General features: G+C 31.0%; 3 protein-coding genes across 4 annotated transcripts in view; 2 read left to right on the top strand and 1 right to left on the bottom strand.

The window, feature by feature from the left end:
• The window catches only part of LOC114325331 (FERM, ARHGEF and pleckstrin domain-containing protein 2-like), a 176,785-nt gene that overhangs the window by 82,701 nt on the left and 75,605 nt on the right, over positions 1-18,479 (bottom strand). The gene's annotated exons all lie outside the window — the stretch shown is intronic.
• On the top strand, positions 8,975-13,461 carry LOC126883397 (uncharacterized protein K02A2.6-like). Its single transcript, XM_050648933.1, has 2 exons — positions 8,975-9,365; positions 9,718-13,461. The coding sequence occupies exons 1-2, from the start codon at positions 9,357-9,359 to the stop codon at positions 13,267-13,269; spliced, it is 3,561 nt and encodes a 1,186-aa protein (XP_050504890.1). The 5' UTR covers positions 8,975-9,356; the 3' UTR covers positions 13,270-13,461.
• LOC126883398 (uncharacterized protein K02A2.6-like) lies at positions 13,560-17,808 on the top strand. The gene is made up of 2 exons (XM_050648934.1): positions 13,560-13,712; positions 14,065-17,808. Exons 1-2 carry the CDS (start codon positions 13,704-13,706, stop codon positions 17,614-17,616), a joined length of 3,561 nt encoding a protein of 1,186 aa, XP_050504891.1. The 5' UTR covers positions 13,560-13,703; the 3' UTR covers positions 17,617-17,808.

Raw genomic sequence — 18,479 nt, 5'->3', positions numbered from 1 at the left:
TATTTACACTTACATTTTGCGATTTTCGAAGTATCAATGGATATGAAGACGTCTGCATATATGACGCTAAAAATCAAAGTACATCAACTGGAATGTAACTTTTTTTTGTTTAAAATCAAAGACCAATATATTACTTAGCAAATATCAAAAAATCAGGATGGATGCTCCCCACCGTTATTTTTTTATTTACGCTTACATTTTGCGATTTTCGAAGTATCAATGGATATGAAGACGTCTGCATATATGACGCTAAAAATCAAAGTACATCAACTGGAATGTAACTTTTTTTTGTTTAAAATCAAAGACCAATATATTACTAAGCAAATATCAAAAAATCAGGATGGATGCCCCCCACCGTTGTTTTTTTATTTACACTTACATTTTGCGATTTTCGAAGTATCAATGGATATGAAGAGGTCTGCATATATGACGCTAAAAATCAAAGTACATCAACTGGAATGTAACTTTTTTTTGTTTAAAATCAAAGACCAATATATTACTTAGCAAATATCAATAATCAGGATGGATGCTCCCCACCGTTATTTTTTTATTTACGCTTACATTTTGCGATTTTCGAAGTATCAATGGATATGAAGACGTCTGCATATATGACGCTAAAAATCAAAGTACATCAACTGGAATGTAACTTTTTTTTGTTTAAAATCAAAGACCAATATACTACTTAGCAAATATCAAAAAATCAGGACGGATGCTCCCCACCGTTATTTTTTTATTTACGCTTACATTTTGCGATTTTCGAAGTATCAATGGATATGAAGACGTCTGCATATATGACGCTAAAAATCAAAGTACATCAACTGGAATGTAACTTTTTTTTGTTTAAAATCAAAGACCAATATATTACTTAGCAAATATCAAAAAATCAGGATGGATGCTCCCCACCGTTATTTTTTTATTTACGCTTACATTTTGCGATTTTCGAAGTATCAATGGATATGAAGATGTCTGCATATATGACGCTAAAAACAAAAGCCACATTTATAAATGTCTGAAATGTTAATAGCGCAAACCTTATGATCAAGTCTTTTGCAATTGATACATCGCATTTCTCCGTTGGGAAGTGCGCAATACAGACAGTTGTTTTTGAGATTTTCTGAAGAATTTAACATTATCGTTAATATATAATGTCTGTAAATAGCTGGCTCAAAATTAAAATCTAATTGAATTTTTTTAACTGTGGTTTCTGCAAAATATAAAACATATACCCCACAATTATATCCATCTTTTTGTGTTGGATAATTGTTGTAAATAATATTTAAATTTTTAAATATGAAATTAAATTTATTATAGTAAAATTTTGCTTTACGACTGCTACTAAACTGAGGATCAAATAACTGAAATGATTTCTGTTTTAAATTAATGTAAACAAGTGACCAATGACCAGGAGAATATATTGGAAATAAAAATTCTTCTATGTTTTCAATAGAAAATATAATTTTTTGATTGTTTAAAAATAAGTTAACTTGGTTACAGAAAATTGGTTTAATATCTGTGTTTTTACATATTAAGCACAAAAAATAATCGATGACTTCGTTATCTAGCCACATTTCTGTGGTATTGGAATGTGATAACAACGTAAGAAAACTGGAACGATATAATTTTTGGTTTTCATGTTTAAAAACGACATAATCTCTTCCTATTTCAGGGAAATGAATATCATGCACATTTTCTTTATAATATAAAACATTTGTTTTTACCGAAGGCTTTTCATAATTTGGAATGTCATATTTTTGAATAATTTTCTTAATTGTTTTTTGTTTGAAATAAGTAGTTTTACTTTTTTGCCTTTTGCACCAACGTTCTTCTGGAATTTTAATTTTATTTTTTCGTGTTGCACATTTTTTCCGTGGAATATTATACTTTAGTTCTGCATGGAGAAACAGCACATGTTTTCTTACCTTCCTAACAAACCGGGAACATTTTAAAAACGATTCCTTACTTAAAATGTTGTTTTTCAATATATTAAAATAACTTTCTACTAAAGCGTTACTGCTTCTAGTCGAATCTATTTGTGATGTCCACAGAGGTAAATAAGGTATATAGTGTTTTAAAAAGAAAGTTGCAAATCGTTCACTAAAATATGGGTTTAAAGAATTTGAGGAAGGTGGAACAGCTCGAGATGAATTTTTGATTTTATCAAAATAAATTAAAAAATGTTGGTAGTACTTACTATTTTCATAAATATTTTGAAATGTAAAGTTTATTTCTGGATTAAAATTGACATTATTTTCATCTGCAATTAGGTTTTTAACGTTAGGATCGATAAAAGATATAAATAAATTATTTTTACTATTAATAACGATTTCGTTTTCATATTTATATAATGTTAAAATAAATATATCTCTTATGCCTGAAAAAATTTGCTGTTCATTATATAAATTGAAAAATGATGCTAAAATTTCTTTTAAAACAGTTTTTGTTGTTTTGCAAGTGTAACATTTGTTAACTAAGTTTGAAAATAACTTTATCATATGTGCACAACAAAGTTTAATTATACAAAATTTTTTTGAAAAGTTTACTTTCAAATCTTCTTTCAAATTATAAAAACTGTTACAATAGTCCTGTAATGATAGACAATTCCAACTAATAGATACAGCATTTAATGTCGCCATACTAAAATCGCTTGTTATACTACGAAACAATGGCCATTTTAATCCTTGTTTTAATGAAAAAAATTTAAAATTTAAAAGCCAACAAGCAATTGTACATGTATCATGCTCAGAAGATATCATTTCTAGAACAGGAAGGATTCTGTTGTTTTTGCACTGAATAACCCCACAGTAATATAAAACCCTTTTACATGAAGTATAAGGTTTACGCACTACCGAACCAGTCGCATCAATGAAAAGAGAAGGTAAGTTATCGTTTTCGTCTAGATAAAATTTAATAAAATTAATTTGTTCCCTACTAAAAATAAATACTTTTAATGGATAGGCGACGGTTTTAATGTAATTAGAATTTACAGCACCCATCAAGACCATATCAATGACATCATCCTGACATCTATCTAATCTTGATTTATTTTCCGATTTTATTTTGCGATATACATCTTCCGATTTTACATCTTTTAAATTTTTTGTTTTTTGTACTAATCTAACACAAGAATGTAAATCTTCTGCACGAATTTCTGTTGTGGATGCCTTTTCCAATCTATTACCTAACAATAATCTTTCAGTACCACGTACATGACTGGTTAATTTTGAACCATGTGAAAAATTAATATCGGTACTGAACACTTTGACACTGATCCCCTTGCCTCTATTACAAATGAACTTAAAGTGTTTGCACGTATTGTGAGCACAGTAGCCATAAATTATTATTGTTTTATTTTTTTTCAAATAATTGCAAGAACGAATATTAAAAATACATGTGTTATTAACAATTTGAAATTTTTGTTTGATTACAAAATGGTAATCTTTATTAAATTTACCCATAGCGTTATTAAAAATATTTTGTTCTTTACTTATTTCAAATTTACCCTCTAATACACAATATTTGCTCATATCAACAATTGTTGGGTATATATTTTTGGAACTATTTGGTAAAATATTATTATCAATATCAGCAGATTTATACAAATTTACAATATTTCTGTCAATATTAATATTATCATTTGTTACATTAAAAGTTTGGTCAATTTCAGAATTATCAGAAACATCTGCGTTTTCCAACAATGAGATGTCTAAATTGTCAGTCGATATACTAACATCCTGAATATTATTGAAAATTAACTGATCTTCGAAATCGCAATCATCTGCTGGCAATTGTAATGTACTTTTATTTTCAGCTTTTGATTTAAAATTAAATTGCGAATTATTGCTATTAAAAAAAGAAAATAAATTACAAGTATTTCTGCTAATTGCCCTATATATACACAATCTTTTAAATTTAGAATCGACTCCAAATAAAGCTATTGAAGCTTGGCTGAAAATTGGGTTTGAAGTTTTTAATCTTCGTATTTGCTGCTCGGTCAATTTGACGTTTAAAAAAAAATTTGCCAATTTTTCGATTTTTTCTTTGTTCATATTAATATTCTATAAAAAAATCCTTTTATTAATTTAAAAATTTTTCAACACGGTGTCAAAACATAATTATTTATATATTTTCTTGACATTTTTGTTGGAAAAAATGTCAAAAAACGATAATACCACACAAAGAATGTCCTTTAAAAACTATATTTATATTTCTTACCTTTGGCAATGCTGAAATAATTTTTAGAATAGGTACTCTGGAACCTAATGGTTGGTAAAAGTTTCTGTTTCCACAAACTTTAAGTTTAAACTAATCACTAGACTCTAATTCTCTCTCTAATTAGTCCTTTTTGAATAATATACACATTTAATAATTATTGAAATTAAAAGTAAAATAAAACTTATTTTAGTACCGTCTTACTGTGGCGACGTAGCAAAATATAATGACCAACATTTTCAAAATTATTGAATGTCTTATTATTTTCAAATAATAAAATTTTCGGGTTCTTAGTAACATTTGCATATTTTTACACAATCATTGTGAAATACATGTATTTAGAATTTTTCGTGCTTTTATTGGGGGTAAGCAATAAAACGCGGCTAACTTCAAAATATAGTTATATAATTGTTCGGCAATATTTTAAAGGATGAAACACATCTGGACAGGAATGATATTGTCTGTTCCACGAACTTACGCGGGTTTCGGATTAAAATTTTAATAAAGATTTCTAGGTAAGTACCCGAAAGTATTACCTGTTTGGGGAAATATCAACTGGTTAAATGAAATGAAAAATAATACATAACTTTTTTTAATTAAATAACTTGTTCTGACAATTTCGTTAATCGCAAAATGTAAGTTTAAATAAAAAAATAACGGTGGGGGGCATCCGTCCTGATTTTTTGATATTTGCTGAGTAATATATTGGTCTTTGATTTTAAAGAAAAAAAAGTTACATTCCAGTTGATGTACTTTGATTTTTAGCGTCATATATGCAGACGTCTTCATATCCATTGATACTTCGAAAATCGCAAAATGTAAGTGTAAATAAAAAAATAACGGTGGGGGGCATCCATCCTGATTTTTTGATATTTGCTTAGTAATATATTGATCTTTGATTTTAAACAAAAAAAAGTTACATTCCAGTTGATGTACTTTGATTTTTAGCGTCATATATGTAGACGTCTTCATATCCATTGATACTTCGAAAATCGCAAAATGTAAGCGTAAATAAAAAAATAACGGTGGGGAGCATCCATCCTGATTTTTTGATATTTGCTAAGTAATATATTGGTCTTTGATTTTAAACACAAAAAAGTTACATTCCAGTTGATGTACTTTGATTTTTAGCGTCATATATGCAGACGTCTTCATATCCATTGATACTTCGAAAATCGCAAAATGTAAGTGTAAATAAAAAAATAACGGTGGGGGGCATCCATCCTGATTTTTTGATATTTGCTTAGTAAGATATTGGCCTTTGATTGTAAACAAAAAAAAGTTACATTCCAGTTGATGTACTTTGATTTTTAGCGTCATATATGCAGACGTCTTCATATCCATTGATACTTCGAAAATCGCAAAATGTAAGCGTAAATAAAAAAATAACGGTGGGGAGCATCCATCCTGATTTTTTGATATTTGCTAAGTAATATATTGGTCTTTGATTTTAAACAAAAAAAAGTTACATTCCAGTTGATGTACTTTGATTTTTAGCGTCATATATGCAGACGTCTTCATATCCATTGATACTTCGAAAATCGCAAAATGTAAGTGTAAATAAAAAAATAACGGTGGGGGGCATCCATCCTGATTTTTTGATATATGCTTAGTAAGACATTGATCTTTGATTGTAAACAAAAAAAAGTTACATTCCAGTTGATGTACTTTGATTTTTAGCGTCATATATGCAGACGTCTTCATATCCATTGATACTTCGAAAATCGCAAAATGTAAGTGTAAATAAAAAAATAACGGTGGGGGGCATCCATCCTGATTTTTTGATATTTGCTTAGTAATATATTGGTCTTTGATTATAAACAAAAAGAAGTTACATTCCAGTTGATGTACTTTGATTTTTAGCGTCATATATGCAGACGTCTTCATATCCATTGATACTTCGAAAATCGCAAAATGTAAGCGTAAATAAAAAAATAACGGTGGGGAGCATCCATCCTGATTTTTTGATATTTGCTAAGTAATATATTGGTCTTTGATTTTAAACAAAAAAAAGTTACATTCCAGTTGATGTACTTTGATTTTTAGCGTCATATATGCAGACGTCTTCATATCCATTGATACTTCGAAAATCGCAAAATGTAAGTGTAAATAAAAAAATAACGGTGGGGGGCATCCATCCTGATTTTTTGATATTTCCTTAGCAAGATATTGATCTTTGATTGTAAACAAAAAAAAGGTACATTCCAGTTGATGTACTTTGATTTTTAGCGTCATATATGCAGACGTCTTCATATCCATTGATACTTCGAAAATCGCAAAATGTAAGTGTAAATAAAAAAATAACGGTGGGGGGCATCCATCCTGATTTCTTGATATTTGCTTAGTAATATATTGGTCTTTGATTTTAAACAAAAAAAAGTTACATTCCAGTTGATGTACTTTGATTTTTAGCGTCATATATGCAGACGTCTTCATATCCATTGATACTTCGAAAATCGCAAAATGTAAGCGTAAATAAAAAAATAACGGTGGGGAGCATCCATCCTGATTTTTTGATATTTGCTAAGTAATATATTGGTCTTTGATTTTAAACAAAAAAAAGTTACATTCCAGTTGATGTACTTTGATTTTTAGCGTCATATATGCAGACGTCTTCATATCCATTGATACTTCGAAAATCGCAAAATGTAAGTGTAAATAAAAAAATAACGGTGGGGGGCATCCATCCTGATTTTTTGATATTTGCTTAGTAATATATTGGTCTTTGATTTTAAACAAAAAAAAGTTACATTCCAGTTGATGTACTTTGATTTTTAGCGTCATATAAGCAGACGTCTTCATATCCATTGATACTTCGAAAATCGCAAAATGTAAGTGTAAATAAAAAAATAACGGTGGGGGGCATCCATCCTGATTTTTTGATATTTGCTTAGTAAGATATTGATCTTTGATTGTAAACAAAAAAAGTTACATTCCAGTTGATGTACTTTGATTTTTAGCGTCATATATGCAGACGTCTTCATATCCATTGATACTTCGAAAATCGCAAAATGTAAGTGTAAATAAAAAAACAACGGTGGGGGGCATCCATCCTGATTTTTTGATATTTGCTTAGTAATATATTGGTCTTTGATTTTAAACAAAAAAAAGTTACATTCCAGTTGATGTACTTTGATTTTTAGCGTCATATATGCAGACGTCTTCATATCCATTGATACTTCGAAAATCGCAAAATGTAAGTGTAAATAAAAAAATAACGGTGGGGGGCATCCATCCTGATTTTTTGATATTTGCTTAGTAAGATATTGATCTTTGATTGTAAACAAAAAAAAGTTACATTCCAGTTGATGTACTTTGATTGTTAGCGTCATATATGTAAAGTTGTAAAGTTTTTTAATTTTTTGTTAATAAACGATAATTATAGTTTTTTGTTTAATTTGAATGGAAAGGTCGGAAAACATGTTTGAATTTTATATAAATGAGACTTACAAACGTACAAATATAATTTTGAGAAGATATAAAATCTATTGCTGAAATCTATTGCTAACTTCACATAGGTCCATCAATCAGTAAATATAAACAAATTTTATGATAATCTTAATATTTTAAAAATTCCACTTCCCGTCTACTTAAACAATTTGATTTTTTTCTGAAGATATTAATACATTAAAAACAATTTACGAACATATCAAAAACTGTAAATATAAATTGTAGCAATATAATTAATCCTGTATTTAAGTAATTTTGTTAAAACAAAACAGGCATGTTTGTTAAAACAAAACAAACATGTTTGTTTTGTTGTTATTTTTTTTAACCCTGTAGATTTAAGTAATTATTGTATATTAAAATTGAAAAAAAAAGAACAAGAAAAAAAAAAAGAAAAAAAGAGTAAAAAAATGAGAAAAAAAAAAGAGAAAAAAAAAGGAAAAAAAAAACTAAGATGTAAACCTCCGAGAAGTTGAATCGGGTTTATGTCTTAGCGTAGTAAAAAAAACAATTAAAAAAAAAAGAAAAAAAAAAACAAATTAAAAATATAATAAAAAAAATATATATAAAAAAATAAATATATACAAAAAAAAATATAAACAAAAAAATATTTACATCCAAAACAGTGTATTTATTTAGATAGTAGTATGTTAGTTTCTTATGTGTACATAATATAGAGTTAGAAATACAGAAAAAAAAATTCCTCTGATTGAAAAAAAAATTGTTTGTTTTTAAAATAAAATGTCTGGCTAATTGGCTCAGCCAAGGCCATCAAATTCACACAAAAAAATATTTAGTTGTGCATTTTTTGATTATCTAACAATTAATTAAATAGTAATTAATTAAATACTAACCAACATAAAATATATAATTAAATTGTAAAAATAATTCTACACACAAAAAAATTTGTTAATTGCATATCAACAATTATTAAAAAGAAATAAATAAAAGAATTTCGGTAAATTGGCATTTTATTTGTAAAATAACTGCTTGTTCCAAATATAGTTGTTAGGGCTCGTATAAGGAATCATCTAATATTTTTTATTATTTTAAGCGAATTAAAGCTAAATTAAATTATCTTTCATTACACCTCTCCGGAGCTTACAGGTTGTAGTTATAGAAGCAAACCATCATACCTGCGAGCTATTAAAGTTGGTTGGATGAAAATTAAAGGATTTTTTTACCGATCATGATGCCTCTACAAAACATAACACTTCCTCTTTTACATATGTGAACAAATCTGGCAGTTTTCGTTCTTGCTTGTCTTCCTCGACCTCTAAGTACACGAATTCGTTGATTCATCTGATTTTACGTATGTTATGTTCGTGTAAAACTCCCTTAACCATGAATGTAGGTTGGTACTACTGTCATCTGAACGACAGCGGTCACATACTTAATACTGCGATAGAAAATGGAAACCATGTGCATAATTCTTTAAAATAAAGTATTTTACATCGAGTATTATTTCATTACAAATACTTACGTCCTTTAAGTACAAAGGACTTGACATTTGGCGACGAGGATAATGGATACAAATATTACAGACACTACATCAACTACAACGTTCCAACTACAGCCGGTACAAACACGAGTTCCTCGACTACAACTGCGATAGTTGCACCTGCTACAGCTCCAGTAATGTCTACACAAGTTTCTACATTCCAGTTTTCCGTTGAACCTTTTAACCAGACAGCTACAAAATGGTCCAGGTGGGTAAAACGGCTGGAAGGAGCATACAAAGTTTTTAAAATTCCAGAGGAAATGAAATTGCCCTATTTACTACATTACATGGGGTCGGAAGCATACGATACACTGTGCGATAAACTAGCTCCAGAGGTCCCTGAAGACAAGTCATATGAGGATACAGTTAAGTTAATGGATAATTTTTACAACCCTGCACCACTTGAAATTGCTGAAATATTTAGGTTTCAATCAAAAAGACAAGCAGAAGGCGAAAGTATACAAGAATACCTACATTCTCTACAGAAACTTGCCATAAACTGCAACTTTTCCACATATTTAAAAAGTGCTATACGAAATCAGTTTGTTTTTGGTTTACAGTCAAAGAGGATTCAAGCCAGACTATTAGAAACAAAGGGATTGGACTTGGACCGAGCCGTAGAAATTGCAGCAAGCATGGAAACTTCAGAAAAGGATAGTAATCAATTTTCTCACAACAATAATTACAATCAGGCTAGTATAAATGTTTTAAATGCGAAAGCAAAAAGTTTTCATAAAAATACAAACACTAGTAAATTTAATGATAATAATACAGTAAATAATCATAGTAGCTCTCCTAATAATACTTTTACAATGTCAAATAACCGTAATAGGGCTTGTTATAGATGCGGAGACACCTCGCATTTAGCCGATAAATGTAATAAAAAGCATTTAATCTGTAACTTTTGTAAAAACGTCGGACACATTCAAAAAGTTTGTTTAAAGGCACAACAAAATTCACACAGGCAAGTAAATTCAGTAAACTCTGCTCAAGAGGTCTTAGAAGTAAATGCTGGAAATTGCAAAGATAAATTTTTTATAAATTTAAAAGTGAATGGTAATATTTTAAATTTTGAAATTGATTCTGGCGCTGCTGTTACAATCATAAATAAAAATATATTTGAAAAATATTTTCCTGCATTACAATTACAAAAATCGGATGTTAAATTAACTACATACTGCAAAAATAATTTGAATGTTTTAGGTTTAGTTTCAGTGGAGGTTGAGCACCAGGAATTAAAGCACACTCTAAAGTTGTATGTGGTGGATGGTGATGGCTACTCACTGGTTGGTCGAGAGTGGATACATGCTCTGGAAATCAATTTACATCAGGTAAATACAATTCTACATGAAAATTTTGAAATTGCAACTTTGTTAGATAAATATAAACATTTATTTGAAAAGTCAGTTGGTGAAATAAAAGGGTTAGAGGCTGAAATTTATCTAAAACCTGGTACTAAAGCAAAATTTTGTAAGGCCCGTCCTGTAGCTTTTGCATTACGCCCTAAAGTTGAGGCAGAATTAGAGTCCTTAGTAAATCAGGGAGTCTTAAAGAAAGTAGCATTTTCGGACTGGGCAACTCCTATTGTTCCTGTAGTTAAACAAAATGGGGACATACGCATTTGTGGTGATTTTAAAATCACATTAAACCCTTGCATTGAAGTGGATGAATACCCTTTACCTACACCAGATGACCTACTTTCCCAATTAGCAGGTGGGGACAAATATACAAAAATAGATATTACGAAAGCTTACTTACACTTGCCAATAAAAGATGAAATGAAACATTTACTTACATTAAACACCCATAAAGGTTTATTTCAACCAAATCGATTAATGTTTGGAATTGCTAGTGCTCCTGCCAAATGGCAACGTTTAATGGAGCAAATGCTACAAGGAATAGATGGTATTTCAATATTTCAGGATGATATAAGAATTACAGCTCCAAATAATACCTTACATTTACAAAGACTTGAACAAGTTTTAAAGAAATTATCTGAACATAATTTACATATAAATTTGGATAAAAGCGAATTTTTCAAAGACGAGATTGACTACTGTGGATATAAGATGAGTAAAACGGGTGTGTCTACTAGTGCAGATAAGGTAACTGCAATTGCAAATGCTCCAATACCTACAAACAGAACTCAAGTTCGGAGTTTCTGTGGCCTAATTAATTATTACAGACGTTTTTTAAAAGATACTTCTACAATTTTACAACCATTAAATAATTTACTTAAAAAGAATGTCAATTTTAAATGGTCGAATACTTGTCAAACTGCGTTTGACAAAGCAAAAAAACTCATTTGTTCTAGAAATGTTTTATGTCACTATGACCCAAATTTACCATTAGTCCTAGCAACTGATGCATCACCCTATGGGGTAGGTGCAGTACTTTCACATATCTTTTCAGATGGTACAGAGAGACCCTTACAGTTTGCTTCTCAAACTCTTACTACTACACAGCAAAGGTACTCACAAATAGACAAAGAAGCTTACAGCATAATTTTTGGAGTAAAAAAATTTTACAATTATTTATGTGCTAGGAAATTTACTTTGCTCACTGATCATAAACCGTTAGTTCAAATTTTTGCACCTGATAAAAGCCTACCAGTTTTAAGTGCAACAAGAATGCAACATTATGCAATTTTCTTACAAGGTTTGAATTATGACATTCGTTACAAAAATACAGATTCTCATCTCAATGCTGACGCACTTTCACGTCTACCTATAAAATCAGAACAAAATTTCACACATGATGAGCCAGATATTTTTGAAATAAATCAAATTGAAACTTTGCCTACAAATATTAGAGATCTAGCTTTTCATACAAAAAATGATCATACCTTAAAAAAATTACTTGTTGGGTTAAAAACAGGAAAACCTGTTGATAAACGATTTAGCTTCAATATAAATCAAGCTGAATTTTCATTACAATCTGATGTTATTATGAGAGGACAAAGAGTAGTTATACCTACTAAATTGAGAAATAAAATTTTGACAGAATTACATACTGCACATTTTGGAATAGTTAGAATGAAATCTTTAGCTCGTAGTTATTGCTGGTGGCCTCACATAGACCAGGATATTGAGTCACTTTGTAAAAATTGTTTAGAGTGCAATAAGCACAAGAACAACCCAATTAAAGATAATTCTCATATATGGGAGCCACCAAAATTTTGTTTTGAACGAGTGCATGCTGATTACGCTGGACCTTTCAATGGAGGTTATTATTTTATATTGGTAGATTCCTTCAGTAAATGGCCTGAAATTCATTTTACAAAAAATACTACTACAAAAACTACTATTGAAATTTGCCGAAAAATTTTTACAACTTTTGGTATTCCTAAAGTTTTTGTTACAGACAATGGTAGACAATTTGACTCTCATGAGTTTAGAACTTTTATGAAAGATAATGGAATTACACAAAAATTTACTGCACCCTACCATCCTGCAACTAATGGACAGGGAGAGAGATATGTCCAAATACTAAAAAAATGTTTAAGGGCTATGCGAAGTGAGGGAAATGACAGGGAGTTTGAATTATGTAAGCTACTTATGCAATACCGCAGAAGCCCACATACAGTTACAGGTAAAAGTCCCTCAGAACTTATGTTAGGAAGACAAATAAGGAATAGATTAGATTTACTTAAACCTTCATGTAGTGATAGAGTTACCTATACTGATATGAGTCTAAGAAACTTTGATATAGGAACTAGGGTTTCCGTGAGGGATTATTTTCATTCTAAATGGCAATTTGGCATTATTGTACTCAGATTAGGGTTATTGCATTATTTAATTCAGTTAGATGATGGTAGAACATGGAAACGTCATGTAGACCAAATACGGCAAATTGGGGAATATACTCCATCTCAAAATAATCCAACATGTTACATTCCGGATACCATTACTCACAATTTGATTCCGAGGGAGGCATCAATTCCAGAGCACAGTGTCTCACCACCACCTACCGAAGTGATTACTGATGAATCCGAAATTTCAAACAATATGGAAAGTTCGAATAGTGTACCTGGGGCTCAAACTGAAACTGAGGAACCCATTTTAAGGCGTTCCACTAGAGTAAGGAAACCTGTTACCAGACTGAATTTGTAAGTACTTTTACTTCTAGTTAACTTTTGTAATTCATGGTCAAGGGAGGAGGTGTTATGTTCGTGTAAAACTCCCTTAACCATGAATGTAGGTTGGTACTACTGTCATCTGAACGACAGCGGTCACATACTTAATACTGCGATAGAAAATGGAAACCATGTGCATAATTCTTTAAAATAAAGTATTTTACATCGAGTATTATTTCATTACAAATACTTACGTCCTTTAAGTACAAAGGACTTGACATTTGGCGACGAGGATAATGGATACAAATATTACAGACACTACATCAACTACAACGTTCCAACTACAGCCGGTACAAACACGAGTTCCTCGACTACAACTGCGATAGTTGCACCTGCTACAGCTCCAGTAATGTCTACACAAGTTTCTACATTCCAGTTTTCCGTTGAACCTTTTAACCAGACAGCTACAAAATGGTCCAGGTGGGTAAAACGGCTGGAAGGAGCATACAAAGTTTTTAAAATTCCAGAGGAAATGAAATTGCCCTATTTACTACATTACATGGGGTCGGAAGCATACGATACACTGTGCGATAAACTAGCTCCAGAGGTCCCTGAAGACAAGTCATATGAGGATACAGTTAAGTTAATGGATAATTTTTACAACCCTGCACCACTTGAAATTGCTGAAATATTTAGGTTTCAATCAAAAAGACAAGCAGAAGGCGAAAGTATACAAGAATACCTACATTCTCTACAGAAACTTGCCATAAACTGCAACTTTTCCACATATTTAAAAAGTGCTATACGAAATCAGTTTGTTTTTGGTTTACAGTCAAAGAGGATTCAAGCCAGACTATTAGAAACAAAGGGATTGGACTTGGACCGAGCCGTAGAAATTGCAGCAAGCATGGAAACTTCAGAAAAGGATAGTAATCAATTTTCTCACAACAATAATTACAATCAGGCTAGTATAAATGTTTTAAATGCGAAAGCAAAAAGTTTTCATAAAAATACAAACACTAGTAAATTTAATGATAATAATACAGTAAATAATCATAGTAGCTCTCCTAATAATACTTTTACAATGTCAAATAACCGTAATAGGGCTTGTTATAGATGCGGAGACACCTCGCATTTAGCCGATAAATGTAATAAAAAGCATTTAATCTGTAACTTTTGTAAAAACGTCGGACACATTCAAAAAGTTTGTTTAAAGGCACAACAAAATTCACACAGGCAAGTAAATTCAGTAAACTCTGCTCAAGAGGTCTTAGAAGTAAATGCTGGAAATTGCAAAGATAAATTTTTTATAAATTTAAAAGTGAATGGTAATATTTTAAATTTTGAAATTGATTCTGGCGCTGCTGTTACAATCATAAATAAAAATATATTTGAAAAATATTTTCCTGCATTACAATTACAAAAATCGGATGTTAAATTAACTACATACTGCAAAAATAATTTGAATGTTTTAGGTTTAGTTTCAGTGGAGGTTGAGCACCAGGAATTAAAGCACACTCTAAAGTTGTATGTGGTGGATGGTGATGGCTACTCACTGGTTGGTCGAGAGTGGATACATGCTCTGGAAATCAATTTACATCAGGTAAATACAATTCTACATGAAAATTTTGAAATTGCAACTTTGTTAGATAAATATAAACATTTATTTGAAAAGTCAGTTGGTGAAATAAAAGGGTTAGAGGCTGAAATTTATCTAAAACCTGGTACTAAAGCAAAATTTTGTAAGGCCCGTCCTGTAGCTTTTGCATTACGCCCTAAAGTTGAGGCAGAATTAGAGTCCTTAGTAAATCAGGGAGTCTTAAAGAAAGTAGCATTTTCGGACTGGGCAACTCCTATTGTTCCTGTAGTTAAACAAAATGGGGACATACGCATTTGTGGTGATTTTAAAATCACATTAAACCCTTGCATTGAAGTGGATGAATACCCTTTACCTACACCAGATGACCTACTTTCCCAATTAGCAGGTGGGGACAAATATACAAAAATAGATATTACGAAAGCTTACTTACACTTGCCAATAAAAGATGAAATGAAACATTTACTTACATTAAACACCCATAAAGGTTTATTTCAACCAAATCGATTAATGTTTGGAATTGCTAGTGCTCCTGCCAAATGGCAACGTTTAATGGAGCAAATGCTACAAGGAATAGATGGTATTTCAATATTTCAGGATGATATAAGAATTACAGCTCCAAATAATACCTTACATTTACAAAGACTTGAACAAGTTTTAAAGAAATTATCTGAACATAATTTACATATAAATTTGGATAAAAGCGAATTTTTCAAAGACGAGATTGACTACTGTGGATATAAGATGAGTAAAACGGGTGTGTCTACTAGTGCAGATAAGGTAACTGCAATTGCAAATGCTCCAATACCTACAAACAGAACTCAAGTTCGGAGTTTCTGTGGCCTAATTAATTATTACAGACGTTTTTTAAAAGATACTTCTACAATTTTACAACCATTAAATAATTTACTTAAAAAGAATGTCAATTTTAAATGGTCGAATACTTGTCAAACTGCGTTTGACAAAGCAAAAAAACTCATTTGTTCTAGAAATGTTTTATGTCACTATGACCCAAATTTACCATTAGTCCTAGCAACTGATGCATCACCCTATGGGGTAGGTGCAGTACTTTCACATATCTTTTCAGATGGTACAGAGAGACCCTTACAGTTTGCTTCTCAAACTCTTACTACTACACAGCAAAGGTACTCACAAATAGACAAAGAAGCTTACAGCATAATTTTTGGAGTAAAAAAATTTTACAATTATTTATGTGCTAGGAAATTTACTTTGCTCACTGATCATAAACCGTTAGTTCAAATTTTTGCACCTGATAAAAGCCTACCAGTTTTAAGTGCAACAAGAATGCAACATTATGCAATTTTCTTACAAGGTTTGAATTATGACATTCGTTACAAAAATACAGATTCTCATCTCAATGCTGACGCACTTTCACGTCTACCTATAAAATCAGAACAAAATTTCACACATGATGAGCCAGATATTTTTGAAATAAATCAAATTGAAACTTTGCCTACAAATATTAGAGATCTAGCTTTTCATACAAAAAATGATCATACCTTAAAAAAATTACTTGTTGGGTTAAAAACAGGAAAACCTGTTGATAAACGATTTAGCTTCAATATAAATCAAGCTGAATTTTCATTACAATCTGATGTTATTATGAGAGGACAAAGAGTAGTTATACCTACTAAATTGAGAAATAAAATTTTGACAGAATTACATACTGCACATTTTGGAATAGTTAGAATGAAATCTTTAGCTCGTAGTTATTGCTGGTGGCCTCACATAGACCAGGATATTGAGTCACTTTGTAAAAATTGTTTAGAGTGCAATAAGCACAAGAACAACCCAATTAAAGATAATTCTCATATATGGGAGCCACCAAAATTTTGTTTTGAACGAGTGCATGCTGATTACGCTGGACCTTTCAATGGAGGTTATTATTTTATATTGGTAGATTCCTTCAGTAAATGGCCTGAAATTCATTTTACAAAAAATACTACTACAAAAACTACTATTGAAATTTGCCGAAAAATTTTTACAACTTTTGGTATTCCTAAAGTTTTTGTTACAGACAATGGTAGACAATTTGACTCTCATGAGTTTAGAACTTTTATGAAAGATAATGGAATTACACAAAAATTTACTGCACCCTACCATCCTGCAACTAATGGACAGGGAGAGAGATATGTCCAAATACTAAAAAAATGTTTAAGGGCTATGCGAAGTGAGGGAAATGACAGGGAGTTTGAATTATGTAAGCTACTTATGCAATACCGCAGAAGCCCACATACAGTTACAGGTAAAAGTCCCTCAGAACTTATGTTAGGAAGACAAATAAGGAATAGATTAGATTTACTTAAACCTTCATGTAGTGATAGAGTTACCTATACTGATATGAGTCTAAGAAACTTTGATATAGGAACTAGGGTTTCCGTGAGGGATTATTTTCATTCTAAATGGCAATTTGGCATTATTGTACTCAGATTAGGGTTATTGCATTATTTAATTCAGTTAGATGATGGTAGAACATGGAAACGTCATGTAGACCAAATACGGCAAATTGGGGAATATACTCCATCTCAAAATAATCCAACATGTTACATTCCGGATACCATTACTCACAATTTGATTCCGAGGGAGGCATCAATTCCAGAGCACAGTGTCTCACCACCACCTACCGAAGTGATTACTGATGAATCCGAAATTTCAAACAATATGGAAAGTTCGAATAGTGTACCTGGGGCTCAAACTGAAACTGAGGAACCCATTTTAAGGCGTTCCACTAGAGTAAGGAAACCTGTTACCAGACTGAATTTGTAAGTACTTTTACTTCTAGTTAACTTTTGTAATTCATGGTCAAGGGAGGAGGTGTTATGTTCGTGTAAAACTCCCTTAACCATGAATGTAGGTTGGTACTACTGTCATCTGAACGACAGCGGTCACATACTTAATACTGCGATAGAAAATGGAAACCATGTGCATAATTCTTTAAAATAAAGTATTTTACATCGAGTATTATTTCATTACAAATACTTACGTCCTTTAAGTACAAAGGACTTGACAACGTAGATCATTCTTTCGTTTAAAAATAGCACACTTTTCCAATTTCCAATGATCCAGTTTTGGTGTTGAAGACACCAATTTACATGATCAATCTTGTGCTGCCTGGATAACTCGGGATCCCGTAACTGTGTCTTGCTATATATTCCTTGGCACACGAACTTATAGCTTCCAAAAGCTGCAGGTTTCAAATACATGGTGATTTCATATAAGTTTGGTTGTGTATATGTTACAGTTCAAGTTGATTATCCAGTTGGAGTTGACTCCAACTAGTTGGAGTCAACTCTAACGGCTGGTTTCAGTAAAAGTTGATTATAAATATAAAATGAAGATTTATATTCAACATTTACTAGTAAAAGTAGACTCTTCCCAATGCCATTTAGTAAAAGTTGATTCTGATTCACACAAACAGCCGATTCTAGAAATTAAATGTTACTGGATAATATGTTCAAATTAGTCTAGGCTGTATCGTCGCCCCCGTTAGGTAAACTACTCCGATTCGAATTTATTGCACAAACTTACTCAAAAAGAGGTCCTTATAACAAATCTACTGGGTGCCAGGCAGTACCTTAATCGATAAATTGTTTAAACAATTTTTTTTAGACAAATTCACACAAATAATC

This window comes from Diabrotica virgifera, chromosome 4 (genome assembly GCF_917563875.1).
Source record: "Diabrotica virgifera virgifera chromosome 4, PGI_DIABVI_V3a".
NCBI classification, from domain to species: Eukaryota; Metazoa; Arthropoda; class Insecta; order Coleoptera; family Chrysomelidae; genus Diabrotica; species Diabrotica virgifera.
Note: the sequence above shows the minus strand (reverse complement) of the source record. Positions and strands in the feature narration are given on the sequence as shown.